At 36.3% G+C, this 21,028-nt stretch overlaps 1 protein-coding gene across 2 annotated transcripts in view; it reads left to right on the top strand.

Annotated features, from left to right (window-relative positions):
* The first annotated feature begins 8,645 nt into the window (after positions 1–8,645).
* The window catches only part of jag2a (jagged canonical Notch ligand 2a), a 32,687-nt gene continuing 20,304 nt past the window's right edge, over positions 8,646–21,028 (top strand). For both annotated transcript variants that reach the window (XM_043255045.1, XM_043255046.1), the window contains exons 1-3: positions 8,646–8,886; positions 9,375–9,695; positions 18,177–18,237. In XM_043255045.1, coding sequence (XP_043110980.1) covers positions 8,824–8,886; positions 9,375–9,695; positions 18,177–18,237 — 445 coding nt within the window. In that variant the 5' untranslated portion in view covers positions 8,646–8,823. The remainder of the gene's footprint in view (positions 8,887–9,374; positions 9,696–18,176; positions 18,238–21,028) is intronic.

The following is a 21,028-nucleotide window of genomic DNA, read 5'->3' on the forward strand; positions in this document are numbered from 1 at the left end:
TAAAATTACCTTTGAACCACTGATGTATTTGGACTGTTTTAACAATGTCCTTTCCTTTCTGGACCTGGGAACATTGCAGTTGCATTACTTTCTAAGAAGGGTCAGAAAGCTCTTAGATAAAATAATAATAAAAAAAAATCTTAATTTGAGTTCCAAAGATTTAATAAGATTCTTAGCTTTGATGTATTACCTAACCAACTAAAATTGTGTGTGTGTGTGTGTGTGTGTGTGTGTGTGTTTGTGTGTGTGTACAGCTACACCTGCTGGCCAAATGAGAGATTAGATTTACTTTATGTGGCTCACCCTCCCTTTTTCTCACACACTTTTCTGAACAAGATCAGTCATTAAATCTGTCTTTTGTGAGGTTCTCTCTTTTTCTCAAAACTGCCTGGGGTTGTACAAATCTGCATAATTTATAATCTTTTCATATTCAAATAAGGCCCGGTGGTCGTTAAATCCATGAGGGGTTAACGATGATAGAAAACTCGTTAAGGCCAGGCCAATTAAACCGCAGAAGAGCTCCATGTAAAGGAGGGCAATAAAGGACTAATTAGGAAGAATTTTGTTAATTCCAAAAGGGCACAAGAATGTGAGATATGATATTTGCGCTTATGAATAAATGCTGCGTAGGCTATGCAGAAAACACGTACATCTTCATATCACTCACCCAGTTTTCTGGAAATGGATCACTATCGGATAGAAACTGGAAAATAGACACATTATGAATTATTCCGCTCAGGTCGTTAGAATTACCACCAAGGACTGTTACTTTAAAAGCAGCTGCCCTGGCATGTACAGACTGATATACTGTATGTACTAAATTAAGATTTTAATATGATTATAGGATGAGATATCAAACAAGATCTCACAGCTGCCGATGTGAAAAATTCATTTTAAAACAGATTTGTCTGAGACACTTCTTCTTTACATGCAGCAGAAGAAAGTCCGTAACTAGCTGCTGTTATTAGATTTTTTCAAGTTAAACTACTTTTAATTAACAACATTTACATCATGACTTATATCTTGCTGACAGTGAACGTCTAATTAAAGACATTCAAGCACAGCATCAAAATAAAAAAATTTAAACAAAATTTCGATTGGTTGAAATAGGCCTGTTTAAAAATCTGAAACGTGAAAAGTTAACGTTAGAGATTGCTACAATAAGGCTTCCGCCTATAAAATAATTTTTTATTAATCAACAAACTAATTCTGTGCTCCCTCAAGTGGTTATGAAGGGTATTGCCTACATAGTTTGAGCATATCAAAATCAAATCTGGATTATGAAATAAGAGCAAAAACATTTAAGTATTTTAGTATAATTTAATTAATAACTGAAACGTTTTGTTTACATAGCTTTCAAGACCACAAGAAGTTTCTATCAGATTTTTTTTATTTTAATTACACAAACGCAAGGCAAACACAGGGCTATGTTGTACATTACAAACATTCACTACAAAACAAATACATGAACATTATTTTTATGGTACGTATATAAAATATGGATATACCGTTATGTTTGAGTTTGACGTATATCATTTTTGTTATCTCATTGAGTATGCAGTGTGGCATATTTGCGCAGAAATCGTGAAATTATTTATTGTAAAGACAGTGATTTACATCTTAACACTGCATGATTATGTGGTCAGGTAATAATTGTCTTCTGCGTAAAAGACTGACCGTAATACTGCATTTTGAAGCCAGACAATTTAAAATCCTACTTAAAAGACACTTCTCTGTTCACACACACTATTAAGTTAATCCATATCCAGACATGCAGACACACACACACGCATTACGAAGTCAAAACAGCTGCTCTATTATTGCAGGACCCACCTTCACAGATCTCTCTAAGCACAGAGAGACGCTGCGTCTGTTATCGTGAGGTTTTAATGAATGATACTGTAGTTCGGTGGATGTATAGGTGGTGAGTGTGTCTTTGATGCATTGTTGGAGACATTATGTCTAGCAGTGTTTAAGAGCAGTAATGCTAAGGTAAAGGTTGAATCAGCGTCATCCACCTGTCCTGCGTGTGGGCTTGTCATCTATCAGCCTAAAAGAAAAGCAAATGATCCCCTGCAAAGCCCTGGACAATAATAAAAAACACATTGGTTTATATCAGTGGTTCTCAAATGATAGTCTTTGAGGGGGCTGTTTTGATGGGCAACAGGGGAAAAAACAAACAATACTGCGATGCAAATAATAAAATGACATTAAGCATGTAATCATGCTTGGTATATGATGACAAAATAAGGCTTTTGTTAAAGAAAATAGAAAACACTCGTTGATATTAATGTTTACTAAGATGTGCAGAACCAAATTATACTTTTTGACTTTTTTTTATAATCTATCACTTGACAATATGATTAATAATAATAATACATTATTGGCACAGGGTTTTTAACATATATTCTCCTCGTAAATTACATTTATCTCTTCAGCCTGTACATTTTTTATTGAAATAATTCATGAACAAATAAAATTCATCCTCACTTGTTTAATCTTCTTAATCACTTTCAGTTTATTTAAATTTTGTATCAGACGTTTTACTATTTGTAAAGTATACTAGAGATTTCTGATCAGCAATAAATTGTTAAAAATAATTAACAATGCAAAAAAATATTCTACAACATGTCATATTTCATATAAATATTTCATGTTTATTTCAAGACATTTATATTGATGTTTTAAATTGCAAAGGGAAATTTGGGTCTTGAAATGAAACTAAAACACCACTTTATATGAATACCACAGAATAGAACAGAGCAGAAAATGTAGAAACAAACGACCTATGAAGTATTCACAGTGTTTTTAAAAAGGTGTGGTGAAAGCAAGGCACATCATATTAATTATCAATTATGATATTTATATCAAAACATCAATATGTTTTCCAGTATACACTTAATGAAAGTATGTGGACTCCTGACACCACACCCATTTGTGCTTTTGGAACATTTTAATTCAAAACCATCATCCTGAAACCATCATTTTGCTGCTATGACAGCTTCCTCACTTCTGGGAAGGCTTTCCACTGCGTGTCAGAACATAGCTGTGGGTTTGCTACCATTCAAACACAAAAGCATCAGGGTGGTGATGTTGGGTGATGACACTATTCACTGGGATTCAGGTCAAAGCTTTAAAAAGTTCTATTATGCCAGATTCTTTAAATAATGTTTTTTTACGGTCCATGTTTGGAGCACTGATGAAATGAATCCTCTATGAACTGTTAGCAAGGTAGCAGGTTATTTCAATCATGATATCACAGCGGAGGCTGCCACATTAACAGTTCATGAGAACAATCACAAAAAGATCAATCACAGACCAGTATGTTTATCTTCCAAAAGACAAGATGCTCCCGGGAGCCTCTGAAATACAAACCACCATGAATCTGAGTAGCGCCAAAGATCTGAGGCGTCAAAGACAAACAGATCAGGCTCTTTAAACTCTTAACTGTCAACAGAGTTGACTCCATTTAGAACTGAATCCAGAACTCGGAGTTGTGAACTCTAGAGTGTTCTGTGCTTACAGTAAACAAAGATAAGAGCCATTCTCATCTCCTTTTGTTCGACTGGAGTTTTCCTCTTTTCTGTTCTGCTTTGATTGATAAGATCTGCTCAGGCATTACTTTTGGCATTAGGACAAATGCGAGTGTGCACTTTGTAGTCTTCTTGACATGTAGAGGCCAGACTTCACTGCTCTTTGACACTCTGTCTCCTTTTCCAGAGAAATTATTACCAGAAATATGCAGATGAAAGGATTATTGTCCCACATATAAAGATGTGCCCTCCAACATCATGTCAAGGTTCAGGAATTAGAATAATTCATGCAAACACTTGGAATGTGATTTGGCATGGGATTGTACAGGCTGAGATTTACCATGGAAGAGAGAGAGAGTGATATGACCTTGACTCTGTGTGTCTTCCTGTGCTGCTAAACTAAGCTGTGAAGTGTTTGGAACAGACTGGAATGTCTGTGGAATTCCCCTTGATTCCCCCACATCGGGTAGCAGGCCTACCTTTGACTAATTTGCTACAATGAGGTCTTTCAGTGAGTTTTCTACTCTTCTATCACAGGAAATGTTACCTCATACAGAAAAATACCTCTATGTGTGAAACACAATTGCACAGGATCTTTCCCTGCCCAAGAACATTTCCAAAAGTTCTCTTGTTCCTGTTCGAAAAAACATGAGGAGTGTGCAAGAAGTAATTAAAGAAAATCCTGACATGTCTTAACAAGAGAGAAAAACATGTTTAAGCATCAGGTAATAAGTGAAAGTACATGCCTTTGAATAACACGGTGAAAGAGGGACTTATTTTAGTATAAGGTTTTCTCTAAAAATGTCTATTTATTATGATTAATTAAGCTATTTTATATGAGGAAGAAAAAAAATCATATTTAAATCAACAGCAAGATTTCAAATGCGATACTGCAGCTCATTCTCATGTCATGTCAAAAAAAAAAAAGCGTTTTCCTTATAAATAGAGTGACCATAAGAGCCATTTTTCCTTGACGCATCCTGGCCAGGATTTCTGTATTGCTTTGATAGAGAGTACATTAAGAACAGTTTGAAAATGTCATATGTCAATGTCATATACCAATCCTAGCCTGGATATATCCGGCAAAAATGGTATGGTCACCTTGCTTATAAATCACATTGTAAAAATCCACATGAAATCACATATAAGATTAAGTTGGATGTCTATTTTCAAGAGAAATCAAAGCAGGACTGGCGTATAGAGCAATACATAGCAGAAAGAATGAATCAGCATTTTAAATGAATCATTTTAATGAATAATTAAATGACTCACTCAAAAACAGCCACTTTGTTCTTTACTAAATGAATCTAGCTGCATCCAAAATCAGAAGTAGTTGGTAATCCGGTAATCCGTGCTTTTTGAATGCTGTTTTTCAAACATGGGGACAGTTAAAACTTTTTGGAGTTCTGTTTTTGGGCTGATATATAGTATTGAAGGAGGCATTTTTAATTTTATCCACATAGTGTCTATGTTTTTTAACAAAATGCTTGAGTAAATGATTGAATGTCTAATTTCATTCTTGGATGAATCAGTATTTTGAACAAATTTATTAAATAAATGATTCAAGGACAGAAAGATTTAAACAATTTTGACTTAACAGAATATTTAATGCAAATTGAATTTAGATATAAGATGTATAAATATATTTATTAATCTAAATATAAGTTACCGCCTGCCCGTTTGAAAGTTTGATGAGCCCCCTAGTGGATAATATCTTCACCACTATGTCCAGGCCTTGTTTTATTATGTGCAGACACAAACTGTCAGAGCATTTAAAAACTGTGAAAAGCCCTAGTCAAATTAAAGGAATGCTTTATGTATATAATATACTAAACAAACACACATTAGAGAATATTCTCATGTGTAGAAGGTCACAGTCACACACAAGGGGTCCTAAGGGATTTCTCTGAGAAACACATAATCCATGCTAAACCAGCCCTGCCTATCTCCTTCTATTCAGCACTGTATATAAGCAACACAATGTCTCATTGTGTGTGTGTGTGTGTGTGTGTGTGTGTGTGTGTGTGTACTCCTCCCTCTCTTACAGCACACTAATGCAATGAATGATTGGCACAGCTGACTGAGCTGATAACAGCTCCATCCTCTACATACCCACCCACTGCTAGGCACGCACATACCCGCCTGAGGTTAACCCTCATGGGTCGCAGACCTATACTCTGCCATGGCAACTTTTCCCAGAAGCATGGATCAAAACCACAGCTGGGCTTAAAAAACGGGCCTATATACCATGATGGGGTCACAAAGTTGTCTAATCACCAGTGGTTTACAGTCTTAGGCTGGATATGTGAAGAAGAAATAAACTCTTCTTTAGTTAATTCATTTAAACTTATTTAACTAGACTACTGGAGTAAGTATGGTACCGGACTACCTGTTTATCCCAAAAAATATTTGCTCACGATTTGGTGCAATGGTGCCAGAAGTAAAATGAGGTTAATATGCTTACAAGCTGTTTGTTAGTGGATTGTTGGTAAGTTTGAAATCCGATAAAGATATTTATACAGTATTTATACAGTATTATACAGTATTTATATGATACTTCCTTACTACAGCTCTTTTTTAAAAGCATATACTTTCTTTAGTTGAATGCAAAATGTAGAACCAAGCACCAAGTGGTTGGAGACAAGGGGCTGTCAAGCTCCAAAAAAAGACAAAAAGGTTGTCCACAAAACCATAAAATTGCTTTAAAGACTTTTCATATACATTTTATTTTATATGCTTTGTTTGAGAGATTGATTTGATTTGCTTAGCTTGTCCCACCACCGCCATCTTCTGATTGGTCCGCGCTTTCATAATTGACATTGATAAGCACCACTGTGTGCCAATAAAAAGTGTGCTTAATTTAACTAATCAAGTGGCTCAACAATTTTATCTACGCATGCTTACTTAAAACATGAAGTATTCATGAAGTATTCAGTACTCTGAACCAGTCATGTATGATTTTTGACAAATATTTTCTGAGTGCACAAGACGAGCAAGTACTTTTCAAGATAAATGTCCTATAAGAGCGTAACCCACAGCTGTGAGCCAAAACCTAAGCAAAGGGATCTGCACAGTTTTATTGCAGTCACCCTTTTTAGGAGCTAATAATCTTTTCAGAGATCATTTAGAACAGGGCAAGTTGAGGTGAGCTGTAAGCTGGCTCTTCTGAAGATGACATATTAAGGTTAGCTCATTGACATGTCGCACCCCTTCAGTGACCCTAAAAGAGGTGCAGAGTGCACACACTGAGGGAATCTGCATTAGCTGTAATTGAAGTCTGACTTGAAGTCAGAGGTTAAGTACTCTCACACTCCATCACTGACATTTATAAACCTGAGACAGAATTTCACACCTCCCAATGACACACCTGCTCGCTGCACTTCTGTTCTTTTCTCTTTCTTCAAGTGGAAGGAGAAAGAATGATATGAAGACAGAGTGAATGCATTTATGGCGGCCATAGATTTGGGCACTTAAGATATATTTAACCCAGTCAACATATTTTAGAAATAAGGCCATCCCATGGCAAAAGGCATGTAGTAGTTTGTGTACAAAAGGTGGTTCTTAGGATCTCATTAGTTAAGATATCATTAAATAATGCAGACTTTGCATACATTTTTGCGTCATTTTTTTTCTTTCCGACATTAAAGCACTTGAATACGACAAGCTCTCTTATGTTAACAGAAAGAGCTGTAATCTTTTATCTTATCCTGCAACCAAACACACCAATCAGCAACACTGTATCAAAACTACATCTGTATTTTTAACTGCAGGCCAAACCTCAGCTGTTATAACAAAACTACAATGCAATGATGATAACAAAAACACTTATACCCAAATAACGTGTGCTTCTATGATGTAGTTATTATTCCATGTGCATTCCAAGTTTCCCACCCTCTCTCCAATCTGTACATGTTGTATGAGTTCAACAGAATGCAGGTGCCTTTCTTTCTATCACAGCCACAGTGTGTCACATCCTCAGAGTGCAGCGAGCATTGTTAACGTCTAATTCCTCCGCATGCAGCTCTTGGGCTGACTTCCTCTCTTTATTCTGACTATGGACCGGCACTAGAGGAAGTCAGGATGGAGTCTGACGGCTAGATTAGGACTATAGCGTCACCCATTTCCTAATGAATGAGAGAGCGAGAGTAAGACAGATGTAGAAAGACATTAGCAAAAAGCAGGATGTGATACATCTATACAGTAAATCTGTGATATCATCTGGTTTAGACTATTATTAACAAACTCTTTTAGTTCTGCATTTACTAAAGAGCAAAAGTTCAGGTATGGTATCATGACTGAGGGGTGGGAAGACTTTAACCACAACAAAACCCCCAGAAACATTCCCACAATGTTTTATCTGGCGCAGCAATGGCTTCACATAGAGAGATGTAAGAATGACATGGGCAAGTGCTTGTTTGGTTTTTATTTTATTTTTACTTGTTTGGTTTTTACATGGGAACATCTCAAAAACATAATTTTAATTTGTAAAATCTTTCAACATATAGTCTATTTGTCAGAAAATACTAAAAACTAAAGCAGAAGTAAATTAAAAAAAAAAAAAAAAAGCAAACAAGAAGTCAAGACTACATGTCATTCACCGATGAGTGAATGACCATTTTTATTGAAGTTTTCAGGACGAAACCTAATAATACGGTACCTTAAACTAAAGTGCGCCGGTAATCGATCACTAGAGGGCGCTCTGTATCTGTTACCCACAATCATTCACCCGTGCCTTGACATGACTGTAGATTTGGATTGTGAAAGACTACAAACAGGGCAAAATGCTACCCCCAAAAAACTTAGTGTGTAATAATCGTTTATAGAATGTCAACACTTCTACCCGTAATCATAAAATCCTTCAATATTTTAGAATTATTTCTGTTGTGAAAGATTACAAATCTTAAATGTTATGCTAAGCGTTTTTGTTGTCGTTTTAAAAGTTTTTCCTTTTCTTTACAAACTAAGTCAATAAGCCTGCCAGATCTATAATTTATAGGAAAGCCCCGCCCTCTGACTATGCGATTGGCTGGCGCAAACGTTCTACTACAACTGGTGGTTTGCCAATGGTGTCTTGGACTGTCAATCAAGCCCTTTCGGACTGCCAGTAGTTGACTGATATAGTGAGTGCAGCGCGCTGGAGGAGCGAGTGGATGTATGTGTGTGACTTTCATCTCATCTTCTGGAGGTCTTGCGGAGAAAGGAATCACGTTGAATGGCTGGATTTTTGTGGATAATGATGCATATGTGTGTTTTCTTTTTTTAATCATGTCCTATTAACTTCATAGGAGTCATGCATAACTATTTTGGAGCTTGTTTCTCAGTAGTGTTCTTAATTTTGACGTTTTGGACTGAGGTGAGTTAAACTTCCTTATGCCTTTTTAAGTCCTTCACTAGTCAGAGATTAAACAACCGATTTACACTGAACTGAAACTCATTCATTTTTGTTAAATTAGATTGTGGGATTCTTGCCCTAATAGAATTATGCTGCTGTCAGTGGAATCATGTGATCCTTAAACTTTGAAGGCGTTTTAAAAGCAGTCCGCGTGCGCTTGTAATGCATGTACATCGAAACTTTAAGCATTGCCTAAATAAAGTGCATTTTTAATTACTGCACAAACATGCTGCACGTGCATTTGATTGGTACGTTTGCAATACCTGTGTATACCCACGAGATAACTCCTTTAACACAAATGTAAGTCAATGCACTGCATCCGCTATATTGTGTTCTGCTGCATGTTCTGTCTTGCATTTTAATGCGAGCAAGGCAAATTATTCCGTGCAGTCTCACAAAGCCAAACTGTTTGCATTTCATATTTTAACTGCTGTTTATGTTATTTTTAGGTGTGCCAGTCGTCGGGTTATTTGGAGCTCCAGTTGATCAGCGTGGAGAATGACAGGGGTGAGCTCGCGAATGGAAACTGCTGTGACGGCGCACGGAGCGCGCAAAACGGTTTGTGCGACCAGGACGAATGTGACACGTACTTGAGAGTGTGTCTAAAGGAATACCAAGTGGAGGTCACCACATCTGGCTTTTGTACGTACGGCACGGGAAGCTCGAGCGTGATCGGGGGGAATACTTTTCAGTTGAAAGGATTCAATGGAAACCCAAACAAGGCCAATGACCTCGGGACCGTTATCATCCCCTTTCAGTTCGCCTGGCCGGTAGGTGTTCACCGATACTCTCTTTCATCAGCCCTTCTACAACAAACAAACAAACCGTTTTTGTGCGCGTTTTATATATAGGTATATTCATATAGGCTATGCACTGTGAAACAATTAGCGTGAACTGAAATTTTCCTAAGGGTGTCAGAACTACACTTTAAAAAAGAACAAATCAAGTAGCTTAAGTTAAGGTTGCAGATTGTGTACAGTACAAGTGTATTTTATAGTTTTTCCTATACTACCTTTAAAATTGAAAACACATTACATGGCCATATGACATTTTGGGAGTATCAAATCAAAGCCCCGCTTGTGTTAAGGATTTCTTTCTATATCCTGTCATATATTATCCAGCTTAAGGTGGAATCAAATGATTATCTGGTCTAAGATCATTATTATGTATGAGGCTATAGTCCAAACTGGTTGATAGTTCCACTTTAAGCCAGACTGGCCACCTTTAAGATTGGTTTGTTGTCAGTCTAAGATGATCTACTAGCTTGTACCAGCTAACAGCCAGTTTAGACCAGCCTTTGGAAACACCTTGTTCCAAAACTTGCTTCCAACAGATGGTCAAGGCGCACAAGTGAACATACAGCTACTCGGTCTTAACAACAGCAACTGCAACAGCAACCTACGCTTTAAACGCTCATTGCAAAGCAAATGTTTGACTCGGTGGAAAGAGAAGAGCTCGGTGTCACGGTGGTCACTGGCGTTAATCGTAGAGATGATGAGTAGAGCATCTCCGGTTACGGCGCGCGTTTGGCTGCGCGAGCGGCGGCTGGTGCGTGTCTCTCGCGCGCGCGGAGTGTACAGTTACACGCTTAACTGATGGTGTCGTATTTATAGGACGTAGTGCGTTTTACTTCATAGCATGCGGACGAGGCAAGAAGTCCATGTATTGCGTAGTTTAGAAGGAGGTCGATCTATAATCTATCTATTTGTCTATCTAGCTCAACATTTAAAAGCTTCATATATTTTTTTTAATTGCTTTGGCATGGGGTTAAAACAACCAACCAACATATTTATCCTTCCATTCTGAATCTATCTATGTGGGTCTAGCTGAAAAGGTTGAAAAGTGACACTTTTTTCTTCCTTTTCCAGCAGGGATAAAATCACTCTACAGTTGATATTACAGTAGTAAAGGAACCATTAATGAACATGTCGCTTTCTCGGCAGATCAACTCTGAGAATGTTAGCCGATTTTTCTTAGTGGAAGAATCGTAATATGTGGTCATTAGTGAAGGATAACAGTCGCATGAGCTCCCAGGAATGCTGTTTTGGGCATGAAAATTGCTTTTTTTTTAAGGCACGATTTACACAAGACAGATTTCTTGACTAGAGCTGGCATGCTCATGGAGTGATATCACAACCAGAGAGATAGAGAGGAGAAAGAGAGAGGCAGTGGGAGTTGTCTACACGATCATGTTTCAGATAGCAGCATTGTCGCTAAATAGACCAGAACAGATAGTTTGTAAGATAACGCAAGGCACATTACTGTGGGTAAAACATTTAACTTAAACCACACAGCACTTACCTCAGTGGGAGTTTGTTGTTGTTGTTTTCTTAAACCTGGTAAATATGTTTTGTGAGTAATGAAAAAACGCTGAATCACTGCGTTTGAGTTTTGTTTGCTTCCAGATTTTGGCTGTGGAGATAACAGTAGTGCTGTGGTGAGAGCTGCCTGTGTTCTTCTGTTATGTACACATGTCTTTTAAAGTGGCTTTGTTTTAAACACACAGTAATTGCTCAATTTAAGATAAAATCAAGTGAAGCTTTGGAACGCTGCACAATTATTTCTGTATCTCTCAGATGGTTCTTCAGTGTTTTTCTTTAATGTTGATCTTGAAAGAATCTGACCGAGACTGAACTTGAGATAACTTACAGATTGTTCAATTAAGGGTTGTTTTAAGGGAACAAATCAAGATCATTTCCAAAATCAACTAAATATTATTTTACAGGGCACTGCAACAACTTACAACTTCCCTACTCCATCTTTCCTTTTCTATACACCCGTTCATTCTATCTATCTATCTATCTATCTATCTATCTATCTATCTATCTATCTATCTATCTATCTATCTATCTATCTATCTATCTATCTAGCTAGCTAGCTATCTATCTATCTATCCCATAGTTCAGTGGTTCCCAACCTTTTCTTGTTTGAGGCACCCTTGGAAAGCCTTTCAAAAGTTCCCGGCACCCTTATAAGGAAATAGATATTTAAAATCTCCGTAGCTTTTTTATTATTATTTATTTATGTTTCATTTCAAGAGTTTGCATGCAACAACACCTTATACCTAGTCCTAGATGATATGAGAATACCGTTTACACTGATTCTGCCTTAATAAAAAATTTTTGTTGAAATTTTGGCGGCACCCTCAAAAGATCTCACGGCACCCCTTAGTGCCGCGGCACACCGGTTGGGAACCACTGCCATAGTTGTTGATTTGCTGTCATTTCTGGTACATCTTATATACATCTTCAAGAACATCTTATATGTGTTTTTACATGCACCGTAAAACATAGTTTCACTATTCAAAACTATTTAGGATTGTTTCACAGGTGCAAATTCTACTTTTTAAGTCTAGTTAGGTCTAGTCTGTGTCTCAGAACCGTTATCTAGTCATCTGCCTGTGAATAGATTAATTAGTCCTGTTTAAACATGTATGTTTAAATGAATGCAAATGACAGTAGAGAATATACTGTTGGATAGACAAGTGCTTGCATTATCAGTGTTATTTAATGGAACATCAGCTAATCTGAAAGGTGTCAAGACAGTTACATCTCCTGTTGTCTATAGGTTCTTAGTGAATCGGGTGTGCCAGTGGAGGAACGTAGTTTACGGAAGGTGATGTTTATGAGCCTTATAAGTCCTGCTGTGCCTGACGTCTTACAGCTGTGAGATCTTTGATAGTCTTCCAGCATACCATCCTTTGTTTTTGGATAAAACTCCAATCCCACTGAGCACACACACACACACACCACAATTAATTTTTTTATTTAAGCTTTTCCAAGTAAGAGCCAAGTCCAAGTTTTCGGACTTAACCTAAACTCTGGATACACAGTTAAGAAAAGAGATCTTTTTACAAAACAAACAGAAACGTACAATAGCAATGTATCTAAAGCAGTCGGTGTATCTGGCTGTTTTGAGATATGACTCTTAAGTTACTTAATCTTTGCTCTGTCATTTCTGTCTCTGTTTTAAATCACACACACACACACACACACACACACACACACACACATATATATATAGATATATATATATATATAGACCTGACAAGATGCAAGCAAGACTGATTCACATTAAAAGTTTTACTAAAAGATAGAGGGATGCTAGTGACAAACAAATCTGACTCCTTCATTCACTACAACTAAAACAGTTATGATGGCCTAACTATTTGATCTGCTGTACTCTTTCCATTTATTTCTTTATTTGAAGTTCATTCCTGTCCTCCTTTCACCCCATCCTGCTTTCTTTAAATCTTGGATGAGTGTTGGGTTTCTTGTTTCACGACTGTTTCTCTCTCCTCTTTTTGTGGAGCGTTCTGTATAGTTGGCTGCACATTAGATCACATGTTCGATTCAAACCAGCTTTGTGTTCTCCAACTGGACTGTGATGTCATCTATTAATAACAGGATAACAGTTGATATGTAACAATTATTAATGGAAACCTTAAAGATTCTGTTAGTATTTATTCACCTTGATGTCATTCCAAAACCTACTTGACTTTTTTTTACAATACAATTAAAGTAACTTAAAAGCAGTCCATATGATTTGTGGATGGATTTCTTGATATCTTTATGGAACAGACGTAATTCATTCATTCATTTTCATTTTTATTTTATTTGAAATATTTTCCTAAAATGGCTAATATCACTGAAAATTACAAGTTACAAGAATAATGACGTTTGAGTTTTGTTGCTCACACCTTCATTGTTCTAGATAATAAAATATCACAATTACTGTCATGCTGGCTACTAACATTTTAACACCCACCACAGATGTAGACCAGCAGGTGATTACAGCAAAAAGCAGGTGTCTCAAGGCAGATTTGTCACTTTTAACAAGATGTTGGACAAGCAGTGAGACACCTATTGCATGTTTACAAAAAAAAAAAAAATACAGCAGAACACAAGCACAAAGCGCTATATATTTACACATTCATAAGTTTATGTAACAGGGCACATAAATAATTTTAATTTTAAAAAGATGGTGATTACATGTTTTGACATTTACAGTCTCTACCACTGTTAATTCTGCCATTCATATTAAATGTTTTCTTAAGAGTTTTGCATGCTTTACATATCTGCTATCAGCATACGCAAATCTCGAAATGTCACTGAAATGTTAGTGAATGTCATTTTGGCATTTGATAGTGCAGATTTTAGTTTTCGTGTGACCAATTTATTTTAAACCCCCTTTTTGCTTTAATAAACCACAACCTCTTTCACTGAAAAACTGCACACACTAGAATTGCATTGTTAATTCTGTGCCACAGAAACCTAAGCACATGGGGTATGAAGTGACTTACACAGGTGTGTTACCAGCCTGCACATATCACATTCAGCTTTTAGTTGGAACAGTTCCCGTGTAAGTGTGTTACTGTGCATTGATTTGCATTTGACCTGAATCCTTAGGGACCTGTAAATTAAAATCCGTTCTGAGCGTATACGATAATGAAAGGCATATTCTGGCTTGGTTCTCACAATATACGTCCTCCTCAAGGCCCTCTGAGGTGTAAAAACTGTGGCACTGCCTGCTCAGTGTCACTTAGGAGGTGTAATTTATTCATTACCAGTGTGTGCGTGTTCCTGTGTATCTGCTGGCATGTGTATGTGTATGTGGGTGTCTTATTTCCCGCTAACTAAGGAAAGATAAAATCTTCCCTGCTTCTGCTCCTCCCTGGACTGGTGGCTGGTGTCTGATGGCTGTCTTTGGAGATTAGTAACTTTGTCTTACACCACTGCACTGACCAGGTGTTTACATCAGTATGATCATGCTGCAAACTAACACTACACAAAGCCTTTCATCAGTTTTCTTACACTGATTCCTCAACATCCTGACACATTTAATGGGTTTAGATGTTATTCTTGATGTTATAAAGCGGTAAGCAAACCCTAGGGGGTCTGTGGAGGAACTGCAGGTGGTCCACCAATTATCGTTTCTTGTCAAAAAAAAAAAATTTGTGAAAAAGGAAAATATACATTGCACAAAAATGCAATATTAAATTAATTTCAACAACCAATGAAAGGCAAGCTAGTTTAATAGTCTTTCCCACAGTGATGATTATTTTTAAAGGCTTTGAAAAGTAAGCATTGTAACAAAGTGCTTAAATACATTATTAAAGAGGTAGTTCACGCAAAAATGAAAGTTCTGTCGTCATTTACTCACTCTTAAAAGGTTTTAAACCTGTAATTTTTCATTTTGTGAGGTGAGTGTCCCTTTATAACTGTTTTCAACATGGAAATTTAATTAAATGTTTCTTGAGCACCAAGTCAGCGTTACTGAGAATCATTACTCAAGTAGAGCAATTACTGGAGAAATGAGAGCTAAAAATTCAATAAATTAAAGTATATTTTAAAATATATTAATACTAAGATAATATTTAAAATTGCATTTTGCAATATTAGTTTTACTGTATTTTTGATCGAATATCTTATCTTTGTAAGAATAAGTTGACTTTAAAACGTTGTGTAACTATAGTGTATACCATATTCATTATATTTTGCAACTTTCGCATGAGACATGCCGAAATGAGAGGGAATCATAAAGTATGATCATCAATAAATCAAGAACTCTGTCTTTGGGAACTAGAGTTTGTTTGAAGTTTTCACGAGGATGTGATGATTCCAAAGAGCTCCAGGCTTAATCGCATGAACTTTGAAATATTTTACTGAAGCAAATATCACTTTTTTTTCAGTTCATGACGCACAGAATTTGGCTCAATAGTTTGCACATGTCTTTTGCCATATTTTAAGCAAATTTTTTACTTTTAACCATACAGAAGCTTTCCCCAAGACAAGCCAAACCAATATACCTCTAAGCTTTCTCAAAGTTTGAGTCTAATAGTGCCTTCTCTTGCACCATGAATGCATGTAGTGGACAAGACACACCATGATAATAATTCAAGATACACCATGTCTATAATGCCTTGCCCATTTTAAAAGCATAGCCTGTGCACCTTTCCCATTGTTGTGATTCATTTTTACATTTCTCTAAGAATCAGTAATTATCTTGCTGGCTACAGCATGAACTTACACTGATGCAGAGCAGCAGCATATAATAGAAAGCTGGTTTCTCAAAGCAGATTTGACACTTGTGGCTTTGACCAAGAAGCCGGAGAAACAGCAAGACACCTTGTGCAAAAGAAAACTAATTAAAAACCAAACAAAAAAATGTGAGTACAAACGTTAGTGTAAGTTTTAAGTTAAAAGTTTAAGTTCAATAATAATCTTACATTTGGATGGTGATAGTATTTTGTAGTTGTCCAGCAGTTTTAATGTTTGTTTCATCATGAACATCCTTCTACCACCGTTACTCCTAACTTTCCTGTTACATATTTTCTGAAGGGTTTGCATACATCACAGATCTGTTGTAGCCTGTCTGTGTACATGTAAATATGTACATTTAATAAATGTCTTTTTTTTTGTGAGATACATTGAAAGACATGAAAGATTTGAAGCCAAGCCTGTATCAGGAGTTCTTCCTTTCTCCCATTTACTGCATGCACCTACAAGTTGGAGTGGTTTGGCTTCACTGATGTTAGCGTGCTGATTCATGCTTTCAGAGAAAAGATGCGTGAGTGTCAGCACACAAAATCCACGGGCATGTTTCTCATGCTGTGCTGCCACAGTAAACCTGATCTCTGCCCAAACCAAAAATACAACCTTTCAGCCAAACATAGACCTGCTAAAATCACCTCTCCAGAAATGTCCTGTTTTTCAGTGTGTGCGTCTGTTTTTTTTTTTGTGAAGCTTTATATCATATGCCATATAAAGCTATTGAATTAAGTAATTTACAAAAGTATTTTAAGTGTTTTATTAAGTATTGGAACGAATGGTGGTGTGATTTTTATCCATTTACATTTATATAGACTTAAGCTGAAGGAAAAACTGAAGGATAAAATTTAACTACACATAATTTTATTACACTCTGTTGTAAAGGGATCCCAGAGATTTCTTCCTAATGTTTAAGACATTTCCTGAATGTTCATCCAACACAATGTTTGTAATCCAAAAGCACTCAGGTTCTGTCAGATTAAAGGGAAGAAACGTTACTACCCCTCATTTGAGTGAAAAAAAACATGACCTCTCCCATCTTACAGTCAGTACTGCTGGTTCAAAAACCTTTTGAAGTCATTCTGTCCATGCTGTTATTTGACTTGACTTAGCAAACCATTTTCCCATGAAATAAATGAACTAAAGAACACTGCTGAAGCACATGTCTGTGTGAAAAAAAATGCACGCATAAGCATCACGCAATCATTTATGAATTGTTGACTGCGGCAGTGACCTGATACACGCTCCTACAAACATCCTTGCACCATCTCATCATTCATCTGGTTTATAGCCCAGCTAATCAGTCACCAGACCGTGGGAACCAGGTTATTCACATTGCTGTTATGACTTGCATCCTGTTAAAAAGGCACGCACACATTATCGGTATCAATATGAGGACATTAAATAGATTTCCATTGTTTAATAATGGCTACAATCTTACCCAACCCTACAGTAAATGAAAAAAAAATTCCTAGATATTATACTTTGTGAATAAGTTTTTTTTTTTCCAAGGATGTCCCCAGATGCCCTTCTAAGCGTAGTTTTGAGGGATTAACAAGACAGAATGACTTCTATATTGCAAGCATACCAAGTGTTATGCTTTTTTTTAATTTTCCATCTTAATGTAACATTTTCCGTCTGAATATAACACCACTGTTCAAAAGTTTAGGGTTAGTAAGATTGGTTTTCTTCAATATATTATCACTTGTCGTCAGCAAAGATGGATTGAATGAAACAATAGACATTCATAATGTAAAAGAAATTGGTAACACTTTATTTTAGGATGTCGGTAATACAGAGTAATTATCATGCTTCTTAACCAACAAAACAGCATATTAGAATTATTTCTGAAGGATCACTTGACTCTGAAGACTGGAGTAATGACTGCTGAAAATAGTAATATTAATAGTTTAATATTAATAAATTTTAATATTATATTAATTTATTTCTGTTATTACAATATTTTAAATAAATTAAATGCACTCTTAGTGAGCATAAGAGACTTAATTCATGAGCATTTAAGAATCTCAAACTTTTGAAATAAGAGTCTTTCTTTCATTTTAACTGTGTCTGTAATGTGTCCATTGTTTTTTGTGTGGTGTTTTATTGATATGTTGTGTTTGTCTTCAGCATAGACTTTGACTGTGGAGACCAGTACTTCTGTATATATTAGCTAACTAGTTCTTTCTCTCTATCTCCTAGCGAGCGTACACACTGATCGTGGAAGCTTGGGACTGGGACAACCAAACGATCCCAGACAGCAGTGAGTAATGATTTCTCAACCTTGACACACACCAACATGCACTAGTGTGTATTCGTTCTCATCAGTACCTCTCTTTCTTGAGCATGTTCACATCTACAAGTGACTCAGAAAGTCAGATTTGACCTTTCACTGTATGAGAAACATACCAGGATATATAACAGGGTAAATATTCCTTCTGGATTGACATGTGATATGCATCTTCAAACATCTTCAAAAAGTGTAGAAGGACTGATGCATTACCTGGGGTTTGAACTATGCTGTGCTTTTATGTGAATTTCTTTCTTTGAAGTTTTTAAAGGGATATTTCACCCAAATATGAAAATTATCACTTGATATACTAACCCTCAAGCCATGCTTGGTATATATGACTTCCAGTTTTCAGATGAATGCAAACTGAGTTATATTAAAAAGTCAGTGAATAGTGGTCAAGATTTTAAAGCAATTTAAGCGCACAAATCCAACATAAAAAGTTCCTTCGGAGTGGTTAAAAAAGACCTTATGAAGAAAAACGCTTTATAAACTGCAATCACTAGCTGCTGCAAACTGTTTTACACACCTTTATGAGAAAGTGGCTTTTCCAGCAGATGATGTAGGATGTAGGCATAGCGTAAACTAATACTAGTCCTGTGGGAACCAAGTTTTGTTTCAAACATGGAAAAATCTTTTGCTTCAGAATGCTAGATTTATACGTTTTATTTTACATTAAAAGCTTGATAACCATTCACTGCCATACATGCTTAATCCTAAGTAAATAATAAACAATTTCCCTTTAAATTCTCTGTAAGTCTTTCTTAGGTTCCTCATTTTGTATCAAAGAGACTGCTTCCTTCATGTTTTCACTCAGACCGCTGTTGTTACTTTTAGTACAACAAACAAAGCAGGTGGGCGATCAGAGAATTAAGACAGAGCTGGATGCCTGTGGTCTGACGTGTCTATGTAGCACGAAATGTTACCCACAGGCCGTGAAGAATTTGCCTGTACAGAACCCAGCAGAACATTACTATCATTCACTAAGTTCTACACATCCTCCATTATAGGCTTGTGTTTAAATATCTTGGCTAAATTATATCCATATCCACCAGTGCAAATATATATAACCAAAACATTTCTAAATGTGCGTCTTTGTGGTTCATACTTTTCAACACTGCAGATCAGAAAGCACTGTTGGTCCACTCTAATGGTATGGAAACCCAGTGTGCTGGACATGTTAACACACAGTGTGAATGGTGATATGTGTGTGTATCCAGATGTGTCCTGTTTTCCTCTTCTCCTCCTGTGGTTCTCCATCGCTCCATAATAGATGATGACTCTGGCAGGAAGTACTTTTAATGAAGGAATTCATGTTCTGGGAGTTAGCTGATCATTTACAATGTACACTATCAACCCTAACAAGCTGAAAACACTCAAAGAATTTCAGGTAATTAATTACCTTAAGGGAAAAAAAGATTCAATTTGCCATCACAGGAATAAATTACCCTTAAAATAAAGTCAAATAAAAATTTGAAAAAATTTGCTGTATTTTTTATCAAATAAATGCAGTCTTGGTGACTTATTTTCAAAAACGTAAAAAAAAAAAAAAAAAAAAACTTACCCCAGACTTTTGAATGGTAGTTTAAACATAATAAATAAGCCAGATTCACCTAATGTGGTCTTCACAATGGGAAGATAAGTAAATTATACTAATGAAGTAGCTGCAAAAAAGTGTATTACAATTACAATAGTTTGTTTTCACTAGAAATTTTACAATATTGAGACTGGATGGGAAGAGTTTGTGTTAGGAAGTAAACTGTTACTATGTGTTTTGGGGAAAACAAGTGATGTGGACATCAGTTAGTGTTAATGTTGCTGCTGTGTGATGTTGTTCAGTGCTGATGCCTAGAGTCTGTAGTTTGGTCAGTTATTAGATAAAGTTACAGGTGCTCTAAAACAAGAAAATCCTGACCCGTTATATTCAATAACACCTTAATGTATAAACAAAGTATATTTCTTAAAAACACAAGTTTTTTTTTCTGCTGCAAAATAAGGCAGGTCAAATCAACCCAGGTCTGTAAAATGTCTAAACATTAATTTCTAGACACTTTAATGCAAGATTTGGGTATCTGTATATGTTAGTTTACGTTTTGAATATGTTGTTTGTTGCTAGTGCACTAGTGCCCTTAATGGGGCATGGAAGTTGTTTTAGCATACAAATGGAAACTGTTTGTACTCAGCGTGTCATGTTTAAAGTCCCTGGAGAGAGTTTTTGTCTAAACAAAGAGTATGAGGTCATCGCCTCGTTAAGACATTAATTACTGTAGCTGCTCGTTATTTTCCACACATGTCTGTGAGCTAATTATTGTCTGAGCAGCTGCAGTGCTACTATTCTTCACACTACACGCACACATACAAACAAATATACTGCTGCCAATTAGTCATAAAGCAAGAGGCTACTGACAGGACTGGCATGAATATACACTCTCACAAATACACACAGCACTAACAAGGCACTGATATGTTCACAGACACAACAGTCGGACAGATGTCATGTGACTTTTTGAAGTTAAGCGGACATTCATTTGCTTCCAATGGAGACTAGATCTCAGACAGACAGACTATGAGCAAGATCTTGTCTGCATTTTTTTGAGATGATCACCCAGATGACATGATGTTGATGTTGAGACAGGTGAGGAGGCAGTGAGAGGCCGTGAATGTTCCTGATGCATTATGGGAGCATTATATTGCATTACAAGTTGGTAATATTTAATTAATACATTATATATATTTATATTGTTTTTTTAAGTATTTTTCTTTA

Source organism: Puntigrus tetrazona, chromosome 13 (genome assembly GCF_018831695.1).
Source record: "Puntigrus tetrazona isolate hp1 chromosome 13, ASM1883169v1, whole genome shotgun sequence".
NCBI lineage: Eukaryota > Metazoa > Chordata > Actinopteri > Cypriniformes > Cyprinidae > Puntigrus > Puntigrus tetrazona.